This window comes from Achroia grisella, unplaced genomic scaffold (assembly GCF_030625045.1).
Source record: "Achroia grisella isolate CSIRO2021 unplaced genomic scaffold, CSIRO_AGI_Agris_v1 utg1086, whole genome shotgun sequence".
Classification (NCBI taxonomy): Eukaryota; Metazoa; Arthropoda; class Insecta; order Lepidoptera; family Pyralidae; genus Achroia; species Achroia grisella.
In genome coordinates this window covers 3005132-3028966 of record NW_026712572.1, presented here as the reverse complement: position 1 = coordinate 3028966, position 23835 = coordinate 3005132, and the positions used below count along the sequence as shown (strand labels likewise).

General features: G+C 35.7%; 1 protein-coding gene across 1 annotated transcript in view; it reads left to right on the top strand.

Moving 5' to 3' along the window:
- The window catches only part of LOC131843822 (serine/threonine-protein kinase D1), a 122877-nt gene that overhangs the window by 80347 nt on the left and 18695 nt on the right, over positions 1-23835 (top strand). Inside the window, 6 exon segments of the mRNA XM_059192579.1 lie at positions 8218-8371; positions 10002-10146; positions 10958-11098; positions 12294-12463; positions 20712-20994; positions 22999-23102. Coding sequence (XP_059048562.1) covers positions 8249-8371; positions 10002-10146; positions 10958-11098; positions 12294-12463; positions 20712-20994; positions 22999-23102 — 966 coding nt within the window. The 5' untranslated portion in view covers positions 8218-8248.

Below are 23835 nucleotides of genomic sequence, written 5' to 3'. Positions count from 1 at the left end.
AATCTTTTTTTGACATTTCTTATTTATATTAGTGCACCGCCAATAATCTTTCGCTGTGGTGCAGCGAATCATGGTTGGACTCATGGTTGCCTGGTAAATAACGCGGCAAAATATTAAGTCCGCCACATGTACAAATTTTTTTGTGCATTAAAGTTAAAGAAATAAAAAAATACAATACTGTTTAATGAAAATGCGTGTTGTCTAGTGCTTTGAGGTGTATCAAAATAAGGTCAACAAAAAAGTCCGTGGTGGTATATGTCTATCTCTTAAGGATAACCAACAATAACCATTTTTTATCTTTTACATTTTTACGGGATTTTTTTATCGTATGTTTCCCTTAAAATCATGTAAACTATGTTATTATGTCATAATCTAAAGAAATAATAATATTTTATAGTGACATATCCACTATAAAATACCAAAAAGTAGCAATGTAATTCGTTACGCGCGAATCAGGTGTTATAAGGTCAAAGGTCGGTGCACCCCGCGTATTTGATAAATAGTGCTTCTCTGGATGTCTTTAAGAGAAAATGGCAGTATGTACGTGTATATGTACAAGTCCTTAAGTGTTAAGTTTTTCAAATGTACAATAAAGAATAAATATTTTTAAGTACAGTACTTACGTACATTAATATAATACCTACTTTTTACTTGTATCTATTGTTATCAAAATTAAATTATAAGTTCTTAACTTGACCACGACTATGTGACCCTCTCTTGGCGCCAAAACGAGTGAAAAAATGAACAGCATACGACGACGACGCAGTACCTATAGAGTGGAGCAACTGCTTATTCAGTTTTATTCAACTATTTAGTCCCTCCACCGTTACAATGAATGGAGGCGGATATTACAATGTACGTAGCATTGCGAATATAAAATATCTAGATTAGGTATAATAAATTCATAATTCATAGGCCGTTACGGTATCAGAGCCAAAGTCTTCTTTCTTTGTTTATGTACTGTTAGATGCGACAGCGACTTTGTTTTTATATTACTATGTAATGATTGATATACCTAAAATAAATAAAATATCTGAGGTTTGGACAAAAATTCAAAAGGTACTTAATTTTTAAAAAGTATTTTGAAAATACCTATTTTGCATTTAGTATTTGAAATACAAAACACAAAACTATTTTTGTTTTTAGAGTGACATTTCTATGAATTCAATGTCGATAGCGAGAGGTGCGATGGAAAAAGATAAAAGTTTATAAAAATATAATAAATAACACTGGACAATTAACACAGACTGATACTGAACTGATATAAATAGATATTTTTATTTTGTAAATACATATATAATATACATATAAAACACCCAGACCGATGAAAACAATCGATGACCGATGAGTACAAATGTTTGCATCGTGCGAGAAATCGAACCCGCGACCATCGGATGTAAAGCGGTGTGACCACCGAGGCAGTCGAAATATATAAATAATCTTATGAATTTAATTTATTCTAATTTGTTTATGTGCGCGGGGTGCGGTGTACGGTGCTCCCCCCTGCCTCCACCGTTGCTGGAGCTTGCATGTATGGAGCATTGCGAATATAAAATATCTAGATTAGTAAATTCATAATTGATAGACCGTTACGGTATCTATATATATTCGGATTAAAATAAGTATCGCAGTAAGGACCAGTATATAAAGTGATCAACACAATTAACTGATTTTTGAAATATATATACAGAGCCAAAAAGTCTTTGTGTATTCAAAAAATATCTAATTTGTTTGTGTGCGCGGGGTGCGGTGTACGGTGCAGGGGGGACCCTGCCTCCACCGTTGCTGGAGCTTGCATGTATGGAGCATTGCGAATATAAAATATCTACATTAGTAAATTAATAAAGTCATAATTGATAGACCGTTACGGTATCTATATATATTCGGATGAAAGTAAGTATCGCAGTAAGGACGAGTATATAAAGTGATCAACATAATTAATTGATTTTTGGAATATATTCAGAGCCAAAAAGTCTTTGTGTATACCAAAAATTTAGCCGTTCGGAGCCATTCAGTCACGAATTATTAGTAAAAAAAGTGTCGAGTATATCGTACTATCGACGAATATATATGGCCGCATCGCAAAATAGAATGCGACGTTGCCATACCGCCTGAGATATACGCGATAGGAGTCAAGTTATTCAGTGCAAAAGGTGGAATCGGCAAGTGTTTAGGTTGTGGCGTGATCAACAAAGTGCCCAAAGAGGTGTTTATATATATATATATATATATATATATATGTATATTTATACCACGATGGAGAGAAAGACCTATTCGGCCCATCAACATTCAAAATATCTTTATTCAGTCTCTTACAGAGTCTTATGATATGTCAAATCTACCGGCAGTTCGGAATGATTTCGAGATGAGAAGAACTGACAAGAAGACTCAGCTCGTATTCTTTTCAAATGAATGTTGTACATGTTTAAAATAACACAGATTCATTTAAATTCAAATTTCGGAGAATAGAGTAACCACCAGCATATCCTATTGCAAAAGTAAATAGTCTAATCAACACAAGCAGCACCCGTTCACGGATATGACGGATGAGCCAGCCATCATTGCACTCGACCATATTAGAGAGAGCACATCGACCCGGCCCACCACGCCGCCACAAGTTTCACGACCGACAGTAAATAGTTAGATGCTTGAAACTTGAACCTGACACCCTATGTTAGGTGCGAGTTGCCAAACCTTAAGAAATGTTAAACCATCCTTCAAAACCCTATGATACAGTTTCTAGAGAAGATCTCGCCAGGTACTTTGTGAAACGAAGTCGAGTCTAAATACACGCGGGAGGAAGCCTCCTCTGAAACAAAGTGTGTGAGGATGAAGGTCTGTAGATGACGAGCGATTCGATGCAAGCTGAAGCAGGTCTGATGCAGTGAAGCAAGTGATAATCGCCTATATACCAAGGGAGTTACGTCGTGGCCATGAGTAATACTAGTGTTACTCTTGCCAGGGGATTGTGATATACCTCCCTACCCTGTAATTTTCCTGCTGTATCATCATCTGTGACTCTTCAACAAATAACACAGCTTACAAAGGAAGCTACCCCAACAAGCCCTCTTGCCTCCTGGGCACACTGGGCCCAAGGTCCCGCGATGGATTGGGGTCTCAATCCATCCTAGTCTAGTTTAGTCCCTACTCCATTACCAAACGATAACCGATAGCTACTCTACTCTCGCCTGAAAAACAGTCGTAACAAATGCTTACCGACTATGGTCAATTTGTCCGTTCTTGTTATTTTTTTTTTTTTATTAATAAACCCCTCATTACAACAATTTTTTTAAATTATTTTTGCCCGATTTGTTTTGAAGTAAGGGCATCCTTATAAACATCTCTAAAGAGTCATATTCCAAAATGACTTTGTCTATTCTAACAAAGTAGTGCTTTATTACTATGGACATAGGGGCCTCATTATCCTAAAGTGCCCAGGGCCTCTAAGGTAAAAGAGGTATCCACTCAAACTACTTATTACTTACAAAATCTATCTTAGTACACGTTAATATATTTACAGTGAAATATACTTGCATAACAAGTATCAATTGTGTCATAGATAAGTACATACCTTCAGTCATCATAACCTAGGATAACACAGTAGGTAAAAGTAAATAAGGTCATGAAATAAAAAACAGCCAGCAGGAAAATCCGCGTGTAATCGGAGAGTTATCAAATTGACCGCTGCGCTGGCGAAAGTGCGCCGTACCTACAATAATACGAATATGACAGCACCTGATAAGTCGCAACGCAATACCGGTTTTGTAAACCTGTACACTACAATAAACACATTTTATGTATTTATTTAGTTTATTTATGAAAATTTCGAAAATGAATCAAGAAACGTTAACCGCGTTGGTTGGTTATATATTCAATATTTTTTCTATTTGATTTTTTTTTCTCAGGACAATTCACACAGCGCCATCTAGACCCAAGTTAAGCTAGCTAAAGCTTGTGTTACGGGTACTAGATAACTGATACATATACATAGATTTTTTTTAACATACATATTATACATAGAAAACACCCAGACCGATACAAACAATCATACTCATGAATACAAATGTTTGTGCCGTGCGAGGAATCGAACCCGCGACCATCGGACGTAAAGCGGTGTGCTAGACCGCTATACCACCGAGGTCGTCAAATTTAAATGAATTAGTGTTAATTGGTGGTTTGTAATCACACACTTAAACTTGGAAATGTAAAGTAACAATAAAATTATTTAAAAGAGCAACACGCAAGTTTTTTGCTCGTTCTTCTTGTGATGAGACAGCTTTCCGAATTAGCGGTAGATTAAAAGAATGATAACTATGACTATTCAAAAGAGTTTAAATTAAGTTTATTTGAATAAATGATTTTCAATTCTATGAAATTTATCGAAAATGAACCAAGAATCATCCGTGACGCGGCTTGTGGACCCCGAATTACAGCGAAGACGTGACATAAAATCTGCCACAACATATAAATCAAACTTTACATTATTATATATTATCTAAATTAATCACATAACCGGCCAGTTTGTATGACAGTTTTAAACATTATTATGTTTTCTTAAAGGATTTATAGTATTTTATTTAATTCCTCTACTATTAGCTAACACTTTACATCTCTCGCCGAACAGAAGTCACGTGTCGCAATATAGGTGTAGATCTAATAACGTTGGAATTTGATCACCAATACAGAAGTTCGTAACGCTCACAGTAGTATTGGTCAGGTTTCCGCCTGAATATTTGTGGAAGCAATAACGGAATTAAACAAACCAATGTAATTCCATTAAATTATGCTATATACTTCCGCAACATAGCACGTAATTCGATATTTTTTTTTTTCGGACTATTCTAATGCTGTTGGCCGCAGCTGGCCTTTACAGCTTCACCGGACGATAGGGGGCGAGTGCAGATGGCACTCCAAACCCGCGGAAGGACTTATGGACCGACGACTGACCGAACTCCCGCCTGACAGATACGACTTTAGTCTGAGAGCACCGCTAGGGGTTCGAACCTCGGCTCAGGCCGTCGTAATTTCGATCCCCGTTTGAATTGGACCCCGATCGATCGGAGGGAATAAAATATTATTGTCATTATTAGACTTTAGTATACCTATTAATATTGTATATATATGTATATATATACATAGGTTGTAGGAGTATTCCCGTACCTATAACACATTTTACGACCCCTATGTATTTTTTTTTTTATTGGATTGTTTGGGCTATTGTCAGATGTGTAGCACCTGTAGCACTGCGACCTACATAGATCTATTGTGCTCGCCCTTTTCAGAGTTCGCTACCTAGACCCGTCAGGGACAAGAATTGAAGGATATTCTTAGGAGCGATCGTTTTTATCTCCTCGGGAAAGAGTGTAAACTTTCCAAAGGAGATATTTCGTTTATGCATGAGTGGGCTACATCCACATAGGATGTGAAGCGGCGTTTCCTCTTCAGTTTGGCAGAATCTGCAGAGACCCCATGTAACGCGTTACGTATAAATTATTCACGTTAATTTTTTCTGGCTGAAAGGGGTAATTAATTATGAACTATATTATGAACATTCTAAATAAAAAACTTAGGCATATGAACTAGAAAATCAATTATGAACTGTACAAAATATATCAATATGAACAAATCATTATGAATTTCACAGTACAGAAGTATAATGCGGGAAATTCCTACGTTATAAGGGGGGATCTGATGGAGATATTCAGTGGATTACAGATATACATCATCATCATCATCATCATCATCTGCTTCTTCCTTATCCCATTTATTTGTGGTCGGCGTAATATGTTTTTCATATATGATATATTACTATTATTATTTCTGTCTATTCATTCCATCTTGCGCCGTCCACCACCTTCTGTTCTTCTCTCCTCAACCCAAAGGTTGTCTGGAAGAAATCGCTTTAGCGATAAGACCGCCTTTTGTACCTAGCCTACCTTTCTGTATATTATGAATATTGTTTTTTTTGTATTGTTTTTAAGGTGCAATAAAGAGTTATAAATAAAAAATATATATTATTAATAGCATAAATGTTAGAAAGCAACTGATATAATGATAAGTCAGTTCCTATTACTGTTCTTGAATAAAATCCACAGTCATGTTTAATCGTAAACTACATATATTATTACTACAATAATGAGATAGACCGTTTGGGTTGGTAACTGATTCATAATTATGTTATTTTGCAATTTGCATGTTTTAAGACTGAAGCTCTGACTCATTTGACTGTAACGACACTGCAATTAACGTTACTTTATTATGTAATAACAACATTAATAAACTATTATTATAAATATTTATTTAGTTTTCATTAATATAATTGAACTATGTATGCATGAATGACGAGAGAATGTATATATAAGTGTAGGGAAACGAATGAACGAGGTAGGCAAACTCTAAAACGAGGAACGACTAATATTTGTAGCTGGATATTAGTGCTTTCTTATAATATCTGAAAATTAAATTAGTAACGCGCAGAAATTCTGTTATTTCGACTCCCCGGACTTATATATATTGTAGAACTAGCTTTTGTCTGCGGCTTCGCTCGCGGTAATTTATCCCCTTAGGGGTGGAATTTATCAAAATCCTCTTCTAGGGGATGCCTACGTCATAGTAGCTTTATGCATGGAAAAGCCGATCGGTTTAGAATTGACAAAGTTTCGTACAAACTTTCATCCCCTATTTTATCCCCTTGGGGGTAGAATTAATCAAAAGCCTTTCTTAGCGGATGCCTACGTCATAACATCTACTTGGATGCCAAATTTCAGCCCGATCTGTCCAGTGGTTTGGTCTGTGCGTTGATAGATCACTATATCAGTCACCTTTGAGTAATATATATTTAAGATAGAATAGAAAATCCTTTATTCAAATAAAATTAATTTAAGCACTTCTGAATAGGCATAACAATTTCCTTATCTACCGCTCATTTTGAAAGCTGTCTCATCACAAGAAGAACGAGCAAGAAATTTGTGTGTTGTCCTTTTAAATAATCCTTGTAAGTTTATATTTTTCAAGTCGAAATGTGTACTGTCTTCTCTCTCTCTTTCTACAAATATATCCCACATGGTGGTGAGGTCAGCTTTTCTTATTTTCTTATTTAGTCGACACGTTTATCTTATATATAAAATTCTCGTGTCACAGTTTTCGTTCCCATACTCCTCCGAAACGGCTTGACCGATTCTCATGAAATTTTATGAGCGTATTGAGTAGGTCTGAGAATCGGCTAACATCTATTTTTCATCCCCCTTAATGTTAGGGGTAGTCCACCCCTAATTTTTTTTTTATTTTAAGTCCAAACAACGTTTGCCGGGTAAGCTAGTTAGTTGATAAAGTTTATATGTTGTAAATAAATATTGTCGATATAAGTTTTACGTACTGTATTTATCAGCACGACGCAGTACAATTTAACTTGGCCCCGATAATCCTTCAATTGTTTATGCAATCGTCAATTAACCTGTCCTCCGAGTGACCGATATTATTCACGAAAACAATTTAGATAAACGCCGCTTACGTTACTGATGTATTTTCTAAAATACTACGAATTAATTGACAAACAATGTTTAATCTGTGACACGGTTATATGTAGTTTATCATCAGTTAGCGAGTGAGTCATGCTCGGTAAACTTAACTTACACTAGCAAGTAAACAAACAGACGTTTAAACCTCTTACACAGATAATTCAAAATTCAAAATATCTTTATTCATGTAGGTCTATTACAGACTTATGATATGTCAAATGTACCGTCAGTTCGGAATGATATCGAGATGAGAAGAACTGACAAGAAACTCAGCTCGTATTTTTTTCAAATTATAGTATATAGGAACATGTATGTATGTATTTTTAATGCAACATTATAAAATACATACAACGCTAATAATTTTCCCCTTCTAACACCAACCCCTATTTTTTTTTTTTTAATTTCGGGTCGCGTTTACTGCTACTGTTATATGAAAATCTATGGTAATTGTTGCGGGTATATGTTTATGTTGTTGTTTGAGACGATGTATATTACAGATGATAATAGACTGACAATATGTACATAGAAATAATGATCTTATATACTAAATAACAATAGGAAAATGTAAGGTGGGGCGACACAGTTTAGACACGGCAGTGCTTAGTATATTGTGTATATTGGATTGGTCTTACTAGACATTATAAAAATGCAATTATTATTTTGATGTATCTAAGTAACTGTATCCCATTTTCAATTGCAGTAAGCGTGGAGATCTCGACGGCTGACGCGTGATGGAGGACGAGGTGACCTTCCTGTTCCAGCTGGGGGTGCTGCGAGACGCAGTCTCCGCGCCGGCACACCTCCTCACGCTGTCGCACCTCAAAGAGCTGGCGGTCAAGTTCGTGCAGGAAAAGGTATTTATTTATCTTATTATTCACTAGCTGTTCCCGCGACTTCCTCCGCGTGGAATTTAACTTTATTTTTTTTATTTACTCCTTATTACATCAGCTAGTCAAAGAAAATAGTCCCGTTAAAATCGGTCCAGCCATTTCAGAGATCAGCAGGAACAAAACAGACAGACTGACAAAAATTGGAAAAATTGTTATTTTGGTGTATGCACCGTATTATTTTCATGTGCATGTAGTAAAAACGGTTATTTCAGTATTACGAACAGACACTCCAATGTTATTTATATGTACAGATTATTAATAGGCCATAAATTCCTTATAGACTAGCATATTATTCATGCCGTCCCGCATAACGTCGTCAGTATCACATTTTTTAATATTTTGTACTGCAGCTCAGCTCCTATTTGTCGTAGCGTGATGTTGTATAGACTGTCATCCTCGATAATTGGGCTATCAAACACTAAAATAATGTTCACTATCACGTCAGCAGTACCTGAAGTTGCCTTGATCATCAAAATTTTACCTTTTCTATAATATTAGCATGAGGATGATAAAATTAGCATGAAGTCAGTTAGCCCATCTCAAATGGCAATTTACCACGATTTTCAGGATGCAAACCTGATATGGTACATTGCTATCAATGGGGTTATAAGTCCAGTAATCATCATCATCATCTGCTTCTTCCTTATCCCATTTATTTGGGGTCGGCGTAATATGTTTTTCGCTTCCATTCATCCCTGTTCGCAGTCATCGCGGTATTTACTTCCTTTCTTACTATATCATCTTTCACACAGTCCATCCATCTCTTTTTCGGCCTTCCACTGCCCTTATAACCATCCATATTCATATGTAACACCTTTTTTAAAATATTATCCTCATCTCGACAAATGGCAATTTACCACGAATTTCAGGAGGCCAACCTGACATGGTACATTGCTAGCAATGGGATTATAAGTCCAGTAATATTGGATGATAAAGTGAGCTTGAAGTCAGGCCAGTTAGCCCATCTCGACAAATGGCAATTTACCACGATTTTCAGGATGCCAACCTGATATGGTACATTGCTAGCAATGGGATTATAAGTCCAGTAATATTGAATGATAAAATGAGAGTCAATCCAGTTAGCCCATCACGACAAATGGCAATTTACCACGATTTTCAGGAGGCCAATCTGACATCGTACATTGATAGCAATGGGATTATAATAAGTCCAGTAATATTGGATGATATATATGCTTGAAGTCAATCCAATTGGCCCATCTCGACAAATGGCAATTTACCACGATTTTCATGTGGTCATGGTACATTGCTGGCGTTGTAACCATTGTGGTTATAAATACACATTACTAACAACAGCCTTCCCCTAAACTAAGTATAACTCCTGTTCTCTAAGTATCATTGCTCTCTTCATTACATACCATAAAACAAAGTCGCTGTCGCTGTCTGTCCGTCCCTATTTATGCTTAAATCTTTAAAACTACGCAGCGGATTTTGAAGCGGTTTTTTCTAATAGGTAGAGTGATTCTGGAGGAAGGATTATATGTATAATACATGTACAAGACGAAGAAGCTGCGCGAGTAGCTAGTCTAACTATATTTATCTCGTTGCTAACTATACAGTTATATTTTATGGCTAGATCCCGGACAATGGATTGAATCGTCTATCTGAGCGCATCCTGCTGTTCCGGCACGACTACTGCTCGCCGAACGTGCTACAGCTCATCAACTGCGCCACGGACGTCACAGATGAGACCCTCGTCGAGATCGTTCTCACCGCCAACCGTTAGTACATCCCCTACCTTACTTGTTGTAGTTTTTTTTTAGACTAGCGTATCCGCGACTTCGTCCGCGTGGAATTTACCAAAAAAGTTAATTGAAGAAATTTTCTAAAATAAATGTAGCATAAGTTACTCCTTATTACATCAGCTACCTGCCTAAAAGTCCCGTCCAAATCGGTCCAGTCATTTCAGAGATTAGCCAGAACAAATAGACAGACAGACAATAATTGTTAAAATGTTATTTTAGTGTCTGTACCGTATTTATATTCATATGCATGTGGTAAAAAACGGTTATTTCAATATTACAAACAGACACTCCAATTTTATTTATATGTATAGACTAGCTGACCCGCGTAACTTCGTCTGCGTTTCATTTCCCCACCTTTTGCAATATTTTTCATTGCAGCTCCGCTCCTATTGGTCGTAGCGTAATGTTATATAGCTTAAAGCCTTCCTCGACAAATGGACTATTCAACACAAAAATATTTTTTCAATTCGAACCCGTAATTCCTGAGATTAGCGCGTACAAACAAACAAACTATTCAGCTTTATAATATTTATTATATTAAAATTAAAACTACGTGTCACGTTGTTTGTCCGCGACGGACTCCTAAATTACAGAACCGATTGCAAATTTCATTTACACATTGTGTGCAATTTGATCCAACTTGAAAGATACGATAGCTTATATTTCAATGTTGTAGTCGCAATATTATTTTATTTAAGAACCTTAGCAACAGCAACGTGTGGCCGGATCTGCTAGTAGTAGTGTAGATTTCATGTGTTAATATAGTTTAACATTTCGCTGTTTACAGCTCTACTATGCGAGGGCATGCAAGAAGCGCCACCGCCGCGGCCCCACGCTCTGGCGGTCCACTCGTACAAGGCGCCAACGTTCTGCGATTTCTGTGGAGAGATGCTGTTCGGACTTGTGCGCCAGGGTCTCAAGTGTGAAGGTAAAATAACCTAGAATAAATACTGTACGGAGAACCGTCCCAGGCGAGTGTAAAATTTCTACAAGGTAAAAACTCCACAGCGCCCTTCGAAGCGTTTCTAGTTGGAGTCACAAGGGACCTTTAGGTCCCACTTTTTGAACTACTCTATATTGTTTTGTTTTAATAGAGCCTTCTTATTCACCAAAGTGTCCCAGGCGAGATGGGATTGTAAAATTTCTATTCGCTAAAAACTCCACCGCACTTTTCGAAGCGTTTCTTGTTGGAGTCACAAGGGGACCTTTAGGTCCCACTTTTTGAAATACTCTATATTGTTTTGTTTTAATAGAGCCTTCTTATTCACCAAAGTGTCCCAGGCGAGATGGGATTGTAAAATTTCTATTCGCTAAAAACTCCACCGCACTTTTCGAAGCGTTTCTTGTTGGAGTCACAAGGGGACCTTTAGGTCCCACTTTTGGTAGCGCTCTATATTGTTTTGTTTTAATAGATGCTTCTTATTCACCAAAGTGTCCCAGGCGAGATGGGATTGTAAAATTTCTATTCGCTAAAAACTCCACAGCGCCCTTCGAAGCGTTTCTAGTTGGAGTCACAAGGGGACCTTTAGGTCCCATTTTTGGTACTCTAGACTGTATTGTACTGTTTCCTGTAATGGATCTGTTAGAAAGATGGAAAGCAATGAATGTAAGAATATTTTGAAATAATGTAAATATATATATAAAAAGTCTAAAACCTTTCCAGCCAAAATTATCCACAGGACTTCTTATTCACCATAGTCTGAGTGAACTGTTTCTATCTCTAGGTGCTTTACCTAGAGATATAAACAGTTCAGTGATTGCTTGATTTATAGATTTAATTTAAAGTGAACTATTTTTTTTTTTTGTGTATGATTATGGAATGATGCACCCACCTGCGCTAACGGTTTACGCTGGCGGGCTACCAGTGGCAGATGATAAGATGAGCATGAGGTCAGGTCAGTTAGCCCAACCTGACAAATTCACCAAGAATTTATCACGATGGTTTCCAGGGGAACCGCGTGGAGGTCGACCTAACATGGTAAATGCTAGCAATGGGAGTTACTAGTTCCCGTTACTAACAATACCCTTTCCCCCTAACTGAACTATTTACTTTAGGGTAAGCAAATGCTGAAATAGAAATTATTGTTACAACTAGAATATTTGGAGTGTATTTATTTCGACAGGATGCGGCCAGAACTACCACAAGCGATGCGCAGTGAAGGTGCCGTCGAACTGCACGTCGCCCCCCGCGGCGAGCTCGGGGGCGTCTGTGGGGGGTCGGCGGCCGTCCGCCTCCCCGCGCAGCCCATCGCGCTCCTCCACGCACAGCCACGCCTCCCACGACGACTCCCTGGTAAGGCGCATCGCAGACCTCGTCACCGGCAACAATTAGACCCGTTAGACCCGTTAGTGTGCGGCGTACCTTATTTATCAGGGCTGTACAGAATAGTTATGACTTTGTACTAATACTAACCGTAAAATATATTACTTATGTGATGAGAAATATATACATTCCATATGTAGAATTACAAATACCACAAAAAAAAACAGAGAAAAAATTTGCCTACGAACAAACAAACACAATACAACTACTCGAATTTATATACAACTTCAATACATATTTATTTCTACCCCTCCAAACAATCCCCCATCCAATTCAAACGGGGATCGAAATTACGACGGCCTGAGCCGAAACCCTAGCGGTGCCCTCAGACTAAAGTCGTATCCGTCAGGCGGGAGTTGGCTATCAGCCGCTCCATAAGTCCTTCCGCGGGTTGGAAGTGCTATCTGCACTCGCCCCCTATCGTCCGGTGAAGCTGTAAAGGCCAGCTGCGGCCAACATTGGAATTGTTCGAAAGTAAAACTAGTTCTATTACAAATAATTTACATGTTTTAATAGTAATTTTTCTAATGTCTGATAAAAGCTTAAGACATTTTTTTTATATCATAATTTGAGCGCGTTTGACCGCAATCTCACCTGATTCATTCCTAATTACTTAGAATTATAATAAAAATAATAATAATCTCAGGACAATTCACACAACGCCATCTAGACCCAAGTTAAAATAGGTAAAGCTTGTATTATGGGTACTAGATAACTGATACAAATACATTTTAATTTTGTAAATAAATACATATTATACATAGAAAACACCCAGACTGATACAAACAATCATACTCATGAATACAAATGTTTGTGCCGTGCGAGGAATCGAACCCGCGACCATCAGTCGTAAAGCGGTGTGCTAGACCGCTAGACCACCGAGGTTGTCAGATTATTGAATGTTAATATATTTTTTATAGTATTTTATACAAATATCATTAACATTATATTTGATTTAAAAATCAAATACTTATAAGTACATATGTATTACGTTAGAAATACAGAAGTTAACATACACTTTAGTATTTTTAAAATCTCAATTTTTTTATATGTAATTTTAACTATATTGTGATTATTACCAGCTACTCGCCCCGGCACGAGTGTACATATATTATATATATAAACCTTCCTCTTGAATCACGCTATCTATTAAAAAACCGCTTCAAAATCCGTTGCGTAGTTTTAAAGATTTAAACGTATATAGAGACAGACGTAAATGTGTATACGTATGTTGCGTAAATTGAATATTAATGTATTTTTTATAGTATTTTATACAAGTATAACTAATTACATATGTAATTTACATTTACATATATTTACATATAGGTACTTTCTTCAGTATTTTTAGAATCTCATTTTTTTATATGTAACTTAAACTATATTTTAATTATTAAAATAGTTCGTAGGGTCTTAAAACGAATAAAGTTTTGGAAATAGTTTGTCGTATCTTAGCAGGAAAACAATATTGCTAGCCAGATTCTGGCTCATCACGATTAACCCATTGAACGTTTTGACACAGATCTGTGCACACACTCTTAAACCTTGTGAAACATCTGTGTCCGCAAAACCGTGACTTCATTTTAACCAATTTTATCCTTATTTAAAACAAATTAAGATTGTTTATTTGTTATTCTTGATTGAGATGATAGCAATATATAGCAAGTATAAGTTTATTTGCGGACAACGTTATTATTTATTTTTCATACTGCTTTCTTGATATATGATAGCGTAATGGCTTTTGTATTGATTGTCGCATGCATCCTCATGTAAAGTGCGAATACTGTAACTACCATATAGTAATTTTTGTAGCTGTGACGTGGTCGAGTGGAATGAGTAGTCATGCTCACTAAAATGTCCAGACATGTGGTGGCGTGGTGGGCTGGGTCATTGGGCTCCCTAAAATATAATAATAATAATAAATAATCTCAGGACAATTCACACAGCGCCATCTAGACCCAAATTAAGCTACCTAAAGCTTGTTATGGGTACTAGACAACTGATACAAATATATAGATATGTTTTTTTTTATATGAAATATGGTCGAGTGCAGTGTTGGCTGGCTCATCCGTCATACTCGTGAACGAGTGCTGCTTGTAGGGACTGGTCTGCTCTTATCACTACGACTGATTTAATCTTATTGTATATTTATATTTGACCCAAAAAATTAGTGCTGGTTGGTAGTTTGTTTTCACACGTTTCGACTTGTAAATGTAAACTTACAAGGATTATTTAAAAGAGCAACACACAAGTTTCTTGCTCGTTCTTCTTGTGATGAGACAGCTTTCCGAACGAGTGGTAGATAAAAATAATTTTTGACTATTCAAAAGTGCTTAAATTAAGTTTATTTGAATAAATGATTTTCTATTCTATTCTATTCTATTCTATTCTTGGATAACGGTTTCATCCTCAACTGGTATCACTCCTCCAAAATGTAAATGTAATATTGATATAGAAATCAGACTATTATAGTAGCTAGCTAAGCTTATCCTATAAGTGCAGAAGAATTTCCTACCCCGACTTACATTTAGAAGATCGTGTATATCAATCAAATTTGTTAATGTCAATGCAAAGAAACTTATATTAAATTATAGTTATATTAAACTTTAATTTTGACTGACGGAAACGCCAATAAATTTAATATTAATCTTAGAACTGACTTTAGGCTGCTGGAGAGCACTAGTGGAGGATGATAGAGAAGTCAGGTCAATCAACTCATCAGTTCACTAAATTCATCACAAATTAACCGTGTTAGTCCCGACACCACGTGGAGGTCGACCTGACATGACATATCCTAGCAATGGGAATTACCGTTAGTCTCGGCACCAGAACTGACGTATTATTAAATACAGACAAACAAAATCATGGTATATTTTTAGTACATAACTAACCTGATTTTGAATACATAAATGTTAATCTGTAGGTATAAATAATAGAAATAGAAATAGAAATAATCTTTAGTCAAATAAACTTAATATAAGCACTTTTGAATAGTCAAGTTTTTTTATTCTTTCGCTTATTTGGAATGCATATTCATCACAAGAAGAATGAGCAAGAAACTTGTGTGTTGCTCTTTTAATTAAATTTTGATTTACTTATATTTAATTAACAACAAGGATTAGGTATGCGATAATCAACATATGTAGAAACCGCTACGCACTTAATATCTATTCAATCAGATAACATTGTCAGCGCTATAAATTTTAAGTTAGATATTTTCTACAAATACATTATTATCATTTATAAAATATTTTATGACACATTTGAATTTTTTTTCTGGCAGATTGAGTTAATTTAATAAATAAATAAGACACAACATGAATGGTATACTTATGTTTAATGTTATTTTATTAATTTTACTTACAAACTTGTATAAATACAAGTATAAAAAATAATATTTGTATAATTAAACTGTTTTTTTAATATTAAGGCAAAATTAATGAGATTATTCATGAATGAAATTAATATATGGATATATATTGTATAATGGGTTTTAAACCCATTTCAGAATGGGTGCGAAAATATGCATAGCGATTTTAAAAAAACTAGTATTCTTTTATTGGATTTTAAACTCTAATCTGTTATTATAGAGCATATTGTGCTTACACGTTAAAAATACTTTTGTATGACGCTGATCTATTATAAATACTTTTTTATGACTAACTACAGCTAAGCTGTAAAGCCTGGCAGAAACGATGCATTAACGGATAACCGTACTTACTAATGAAATATATTTATTTATTTATAAACTCTTTATTGCACCAATAGAATTAATACATAAGAATTATACAGAAAAGAGATATGACAGATGGAAGTACAAAAGGCGGTCTTATCGCTAGAAGCAATCTCTTACAGACAACCTTTAGGTAGAGAAAATACAACAAAAGTGGTAGGTGGCGCATGAATAGAATGGAAGAATATATATATAAAGGTAATAATAGGGATAGGATAATAATACCAATAAATATTAGAAATTAACACACATTATATATACTATATATATATATATATATATATATAATAAATAAATTGAAATGAAATTTTAATTTTAAAAACATGAACAATATTACAATCATATTTTAAAATATAAAGTTGATTATTAATTATGGCAAGATTTTTTTTGTGTTCCAAACCGACAACGAATAGTTGAACGTTTATTTATTTATTTAAAACTTTATTGACCAATATATTATGGTACAAAAGGTGCACTCAATGCTATAGGCATTCTCTACCAGTCAATCTTCAGGAACTGCAGAAATACTTGATGGTAGCTTAACATTAATTATATAAATAACATACCTATATACAAATATTAGCTTATTGTGCAACTTAGTCTGTATATCTGTCACAGGGATATATAAAAAACTAAAGTTGTGTGTGTTCTGTACACACACAACTTTAGTCTTTTAGATTATATGATAATATTTGAATATATGTATGTCATATCCGAAGGTGTTATGAATGTGGATGGTTATACGGGCAGAGGAAGGCCGAAAAAGAGATGGATGGACTGTGTGAAAGATGATATGGTAAGAAAGGAAGTAAATAACGAGATGACTGCGAACAGAGATGAATGGAAGAGAAAAACATTACGCCGACCACAAATAAATGGGATAAGGAAGAAGCAGATGATGATGTGTCAAGTTTTCAAAATATATTAGCAGTTGTAACAGGACAGTGCAGTAGATGAATACCGATTTGATTAATCGTATTTTTTTCATTTTAAACTACTAGTTTTAATTTAGTATTAATACCCATAAGGGGCTGTTCAAGTATTACGTAAGCAGATTTATCACAATTATTTACCCCTCATCCCCCGTTGTCAGCAAAAGTAAGCAAAGCTCTTACCCCTCCCCCCATGCTTACGTAAACATTTCTCAATTAATGTAATGTTTTTTTAACAAAGACCATGTGAGGGTTGCCATTCGTGTAAAAAAGTAAATTACGACCGATGACGTAATCATCATACAGACTCCCCCACCCCCATGTCATCCAAAATAAGCAAAGAAAAGACCCCCCGCCCCCCTATAGTGCTTACGTAATACTTGAACGGCCCCTAAAAAAACTTTGTATTAATACGTTTTAAATAAACATACACGTTATTTCTCAGTAACTACAGTTAAATATTTATATATAAAGTCAGTTATGAATATTAATTTCCGATAGTGCAACACTATTCAATTATCACAAAGAACTGGCAACACAGGTAATGACAAACTTGTCTCTGAAATAAAAGAACACACTACAGAGTTTCTTTTTTCTATGTACAATTTTTTTTAATAATTTTCAGTTTGTTTAATTATACGTTATCTTAAATTTAATTAAATGAAATTTAATTAAATGCATCGTCATTGCTAGACTTAATGTTAAGTCACTTACGTCCGTCCGTATTAGTTGAGACTGATTTTTTTTTTGTTGTGTATTGCACATTTTACATTGTGTGTTTATTTTTTACATTGTAATATTTTATTGGATGTGTAATGTTACACAAACTACTAACACGATAGGTGGTGGGTAGATGTTGTTACAATGTAATTGTAAATTATTGTAACTCGCTTCGAATAAATATATTTTAATTGTTTTTGTTTTTTATTTATAACAACCTACTCATCACCTAACTCGTTGGTATACATTTATATATAAAAAATTGACACGTTGTTTGTCCGCGATGGACTCCTAAACTACTGAACTGATTGCAATTTGCAATAGTGATTTGCATATTGTGTGCAATTTGATCCAACTTGAAAGATAGGATAGCTTGCATCTCAATTTATAGTCGCAATATTATTTTATTCAAGAACCTTAGCCACAGCAACGCGTGGCCGCCTGCTAGTATTTATATACAGTAAAATCGTGACGACACTTGTCTGTTTGTTTGTCAAGGTTACACGTAATGATTTCTCCAGAGAAATTAGGTGTTTATCTACAAAATTGTAAATTAAATGTATTTGCTTGAAATATGGTATAATATTAAAAGAATTATTATTAACAAAATAGTCCACGTATTTCGCCATTGTTTTGGCATGTATGATTTTTGTTAACTGATGTGATTATTGAAAATTTAATTGAAATAAAAAAAATACATTTATCTATCACACATATAATTAATAATATCTCAGGACAATTCACACGCCATCTAGTCACAAGCTATGCAGAGCTTATGTTATGGGTACTAGCAACTGATATAAATACTTAGATATATTTTGCATAATATACATAGGAAACACCCAGACCTACACAAACAATCATACTTATGAATACAAATATTTGTACCGTGCGAGGAATCGAACCCGCGACCATCGAAGTAAAAGTGGGCTATACCGCTAGACCACCGAGGCCGTCGAATAGAAATGTCCATCAACATATAGACAAAATAAATACATATTACTATGGATACCCTAGCAAGAGGTGAATTGCTATATTTTTAATCGATGATAATGGCATGGTCCAGCAACCTGTGCCAACGGTGTACGCTAGCGCAGCACCATGGAGGATGATAAGATGAACATGAGGTCAGGTCAGTCAGTCTGCCGTAAGAAATTCGGTAGGATTTTTATAACGATGGTTTCCAGGGAGAACCGCATGGAGGTCGACCTAACTTGGTAGATTTATAGCTACGTAATAATAATATCTAGAGTCCGGATTATATGCAACATAAAAAGCTTGTTATATGCATGAAAAATGCACGAAAATTGGCAGAATATGAAAAATTTTAGGAATCCCAAATAAAAATAGAAAATTATTCTTTTTTTATTTCAAAATCAGCATAATATTTGTAATGGCAACTAAAGCAAGCACAATGATGTATACAAGTCGCAGTGCTAATAAAAAAAACATAAATATAAAAAAAAATATTTTTTCCCGAACTACTCTAACGTTGTTGGCCAACAACGTTAGTTACGCAGCTGGCCTTTACAGCTTCACCGGACGTTAGGGGGCGAGTGCCGATGGCACTCCAAACCAAACGAAGGACTTATTGTAAGAAGCACTAATTATGATGAACGACTGGGGCTTTGAAGCCGGATACCGCAATGGAAACCCCAAGTAGCGCCCGTGACTTGTGACAAGGGTGTCTGTGAAATAGAAATAACAGAAATCTTTATTCAAATAAACTCATTACAAGCACTTTTGAATAGTCATATTTTGATTCTACCACTCATTCGGAATGCAGATTCATCACAAGAAAAATGAGCAAGAAACTTGTGTGTTGCTCTTTTTAATAGATGTTTTTTTATATAAATAATTACAGTATAACAAGTAAGATAATCAACATAGAAATCGCTACGCACTCATTATTAGTGTAATCTGATAATATTGCCAGTGCTATGGATTTAAAGTTTAAAATGCCTTTTTAGAATGCATTGTCACTCACCTTCAATACTTGCAGCTTCCCCCCAGGCCCAACTAAGACCAGGATAAACCCATTTCTAATACAATTCACTTTAGTATCCAAAACACAACCGGCACGCACTGCGCTCGTCGACTGAATGCCAACGAGAGTTTTTTTCCGGACTACTCTAGTGCTGTTGGGCGCAGCTGGCTTTCACAGCTTCACCGGACGATAGGGGACGAATGCAGATGGCACTCAAAACACGCGGAAGGACTTATGGAGCGGCTGAAGGCCAACTCCTGCCTGACGGATACGACTTTAGTCTGAGGGCACCACTAGGGGTTCGAACCTCGGCTCAGGCCGTCGTAACATCGGTCCCCGTTTGAATTGGACGGGGGATCAATTGGAGGGGGGATTATTCAACTACCGACCTCCGGTATTTATAGACCGAAGTCAGTGTAGTAAGGAGAGAAGCGGGGGTAACTTAGTTCGGTCTATAATTATTAGATGGCGCTATTTACAATATTTGTAATAATCTTTACATTGGGTACTTCATTAGTACTAAACACACCTTCTTATAATATCATTATATAATTAATTAAATCAATCATATATTAATTAAATTAATATATAAATCAATTAATTAATTAATCAATTCAATAAATAAATTAATTAAATCAATAAATAAATTAATTAAATCGATAAATTAATTAATTCAATCAAATATAATTAATAAAATTAATTAATTAATCAAACTACCTTATTTCAATGTAATTTTAAAATATCGCATTTTTCTACAATATTGATGTGAACTCTAACATTATGGAGCGGCTGAAGGCCAAATCCCGCCTGACGGAAAAAAAATCGAGTAATCTACCCCTGGATTGGCAGGTGAGCGGGAGCGCGGGTAAACGGAGCCGTTCGCCGTCGGGCGCGGGCGTGGGCGGGGCGTGGGCCACGTCGGGGGCGGCGGGGGCGGCGGGGGCGGGCGGCATCCCGCACACGTTCGAGGTGCACTCGTACACGCGGCTGACGGTGTGCCGCCACTGCAAGAAGTTGCTGCGGGGGCTGTTCAAGCAAGGCATGCAGTGCCGGGACTGCCACTACAACGCGCACAGGAAGTGCCTGCCGTACGTGCCCAAGGACTGCGGCGGGGAGATCAGGGACTCGCACGGTCAGTATTTAGATTTTTATTTTTTTTTTATTTAAATGAAAGAAAGAAGAAGAAAGAAAGAAAGAAATTATTTTTATTCAGTGCAATGTAAAAAATACAATATAAACAACAAACGGAAAAAAAAGAGCAAATAAAATGTACATATAATTAAACTTAATTTACCATAATTAAAAAATAAACATAAAATAAACATTTTTTACATCCAATAATGCACTGAAATGGCTCCACTCAGCTTTAATGTATGTCCTAGGTGAACATACAGCTGGTTTTCAGTGGCACCAAAAATATATATATAAAAGGGGGGGAGAGAGAGGGCACTATTTAAAATATTAATGATAATAATTAAAACAAAATTACAACTAATAAATACAAACCAATTACATATACTAGAGATAACAAAATAGAATAAAATAACATTAATAAATATAAACATTAAATATATATACAACTACTTTGCCGTAAGATTTATTGGTTAAATAACTTTAATGCACGTCATACACAGGTAAAAAGTACATATGGCGGACTTAACACCTAATTGCATTTTCTACCAGTCAACCATGAGTTGTGCAGAGATAAGTTGTTGGCAGTGCAAACACTTTATTTATTTTTCAACTATTTTAGGAGTTATTGTACGTCATTTATACTAATACAGAATAAAGGGTACATGTATATGAGTAAAATAGTGGTTTTTTCTATTACATATACTGAGCAACTACTTAGTGAGTCTTATTAGTGATGCAATCTCTTATTAATAGTCTATTGATCCGAATGTTTATAGTAGCGTCGAAATGTCATGACATTTTACTTATTTCCACACGTGTTTCCACCTACTCCATTTTTCTTAGGTTCTTAGATTTCCCTCTTTCCAAAGGTTGTCTGTAAGAGATTGCATTACTGATAAGACTCACTAAGTAGTTGCTCAGTATATGTAATAGTAAAAACACTATTTTACTCATATATGTGTGTACCCTTTATTCTGAATATTATATTGTGAGTAGTTAGTTTAGAGTTAGCAATTGTGAGTAGCTTTGACGTGGTCTAGTGTTTTGAGTAGTCATGCTCACTAAAATGTCCAGACTTGTGGCGGCGTGGTGGGCCGGGTCATTGGGCTCCCTAAAATATGGTCGAGCGCAGTGATGGCTGGCTCATCCGTTATACTCGTGAACGGGTGCTGCTTGTAGGGACTGGTCTGCTCTAATCACTATGACTGATTTCCTCTTATTAATTGTTTAACCAGTTGGTTATGTATTCAATATTTTTTCTTTTTGAGTATTTAATTGAATTAGTGCTAATTGGTGGTTTGTATTCACACACTTAAACTTAAAAATGTAAAGTAATAATAAAATTATTTAAAAGAGCAACACGCAAGTTTCTTGCTCGTTCTTCTTGTGATGAGACAGCTTTCCGAACGAGCGGTAGATTAAAAAAAATGTAATGACTATTCAAAAGTGCTTCAGTGTAAGTTTATTTGAATAAATGATTTTCTATTCTATTCTATTCTATTCTATATGCAAGAAATATTAATATTGATGTACTAGTAATACAACCGCTCCCACTCGCTCCTAGGTTATAAATATAACCGAAGCTATCACATTACCCCTCCGATCGATCCCCCGTCCAATTCAAACGGGGATCGAAATTACGACGGGCTGAGTCGAGGTTCGAACCTCTAGCGGTGCCCTCAGACTAAAGTCGTATCCGTCAGGCAGGAGTTGGCTTTCAGCCGCTCCATAAGTCGTTCGTTGTGTTTGGAGTGCCATCTGCACTCGCCCCCTATCGTCCGGTGAAGGGCCAACAGCATTAGAGTAGTCTGAAAAAAAAAATGAGTCGAGAGTTAGCGCGTTTCAGTATTACAGAAATTATGTGTTACTACATTAGTATTAAAGCTTCCACTCTGTTTTATAATATTTTTTTTTCTCTCGTTCTAATCTACGACTTTCCCCTCAAAAAAAAACAACTTACAATTTTCATTTCTAAAGAATAATAATTGTGTAATTCCGGCAGGCGAATTCCAAGACAACAGCAGTGGCGACATCGAGAACGCGCGGCTACCAGACGACGAGTCTGATGATGGAGGCGACAACGCGTCCACCGCACCTGATGACGAGGTACGCTTAAAAAAATAAATAGTTAATTGTAAAAAAAAAAATATACATTTCTAATGTGTTGCGGGTGGTACATAAGATGTTGTTGGTCGAGACGATGTATATTACAGATGATGATAAACTGACAATATGTACATAGAAATAATTGTCTTATATACTAAATAACAATAGGAAAATGTAAGGTGGGGCGACACAGTTTAGACACGGCAGTGCTTCGTAGACAATATTGAATTTGTCTTACTAGACATTATTAAATGCAATTATTATTTTGATGTATCTAGGTGACTGTGTCCCATAGATATTCCCCCCTTGAGAGAAAAAAATATATATTACACACAAAAAATTATAAAAGGTAATTATGAACAATATAAATTATAAAATATTTTTTTTTACAAATTAAATCTCACTATAGGATAAGATGTGCGTCCATAACGTGTCACTTTCAAACGTTGGATGTCAGCTGTTGACGAGCGGTGTCCTGTTTCTGCCTCGCCAGCAATTGCTTCGTTGTTTATTATGCTTTCTGGCTTGAGTCTATCTATTGACACATTTGTTTCTTTTTCGTCACGCTTGATTGTGAATACTTTTCCTTTGCGTTTGACAACTAAAAATGGTCCTTCGTATGGTGGTGTCGACTTTGGACGTAATCTGTCACATCTCAGGAAGACGATTAGGTCAGGAAGCGGCATTACTAAAATAGCACATAGGTGCTTGCAGTATTGTATAGTAGGCAGAA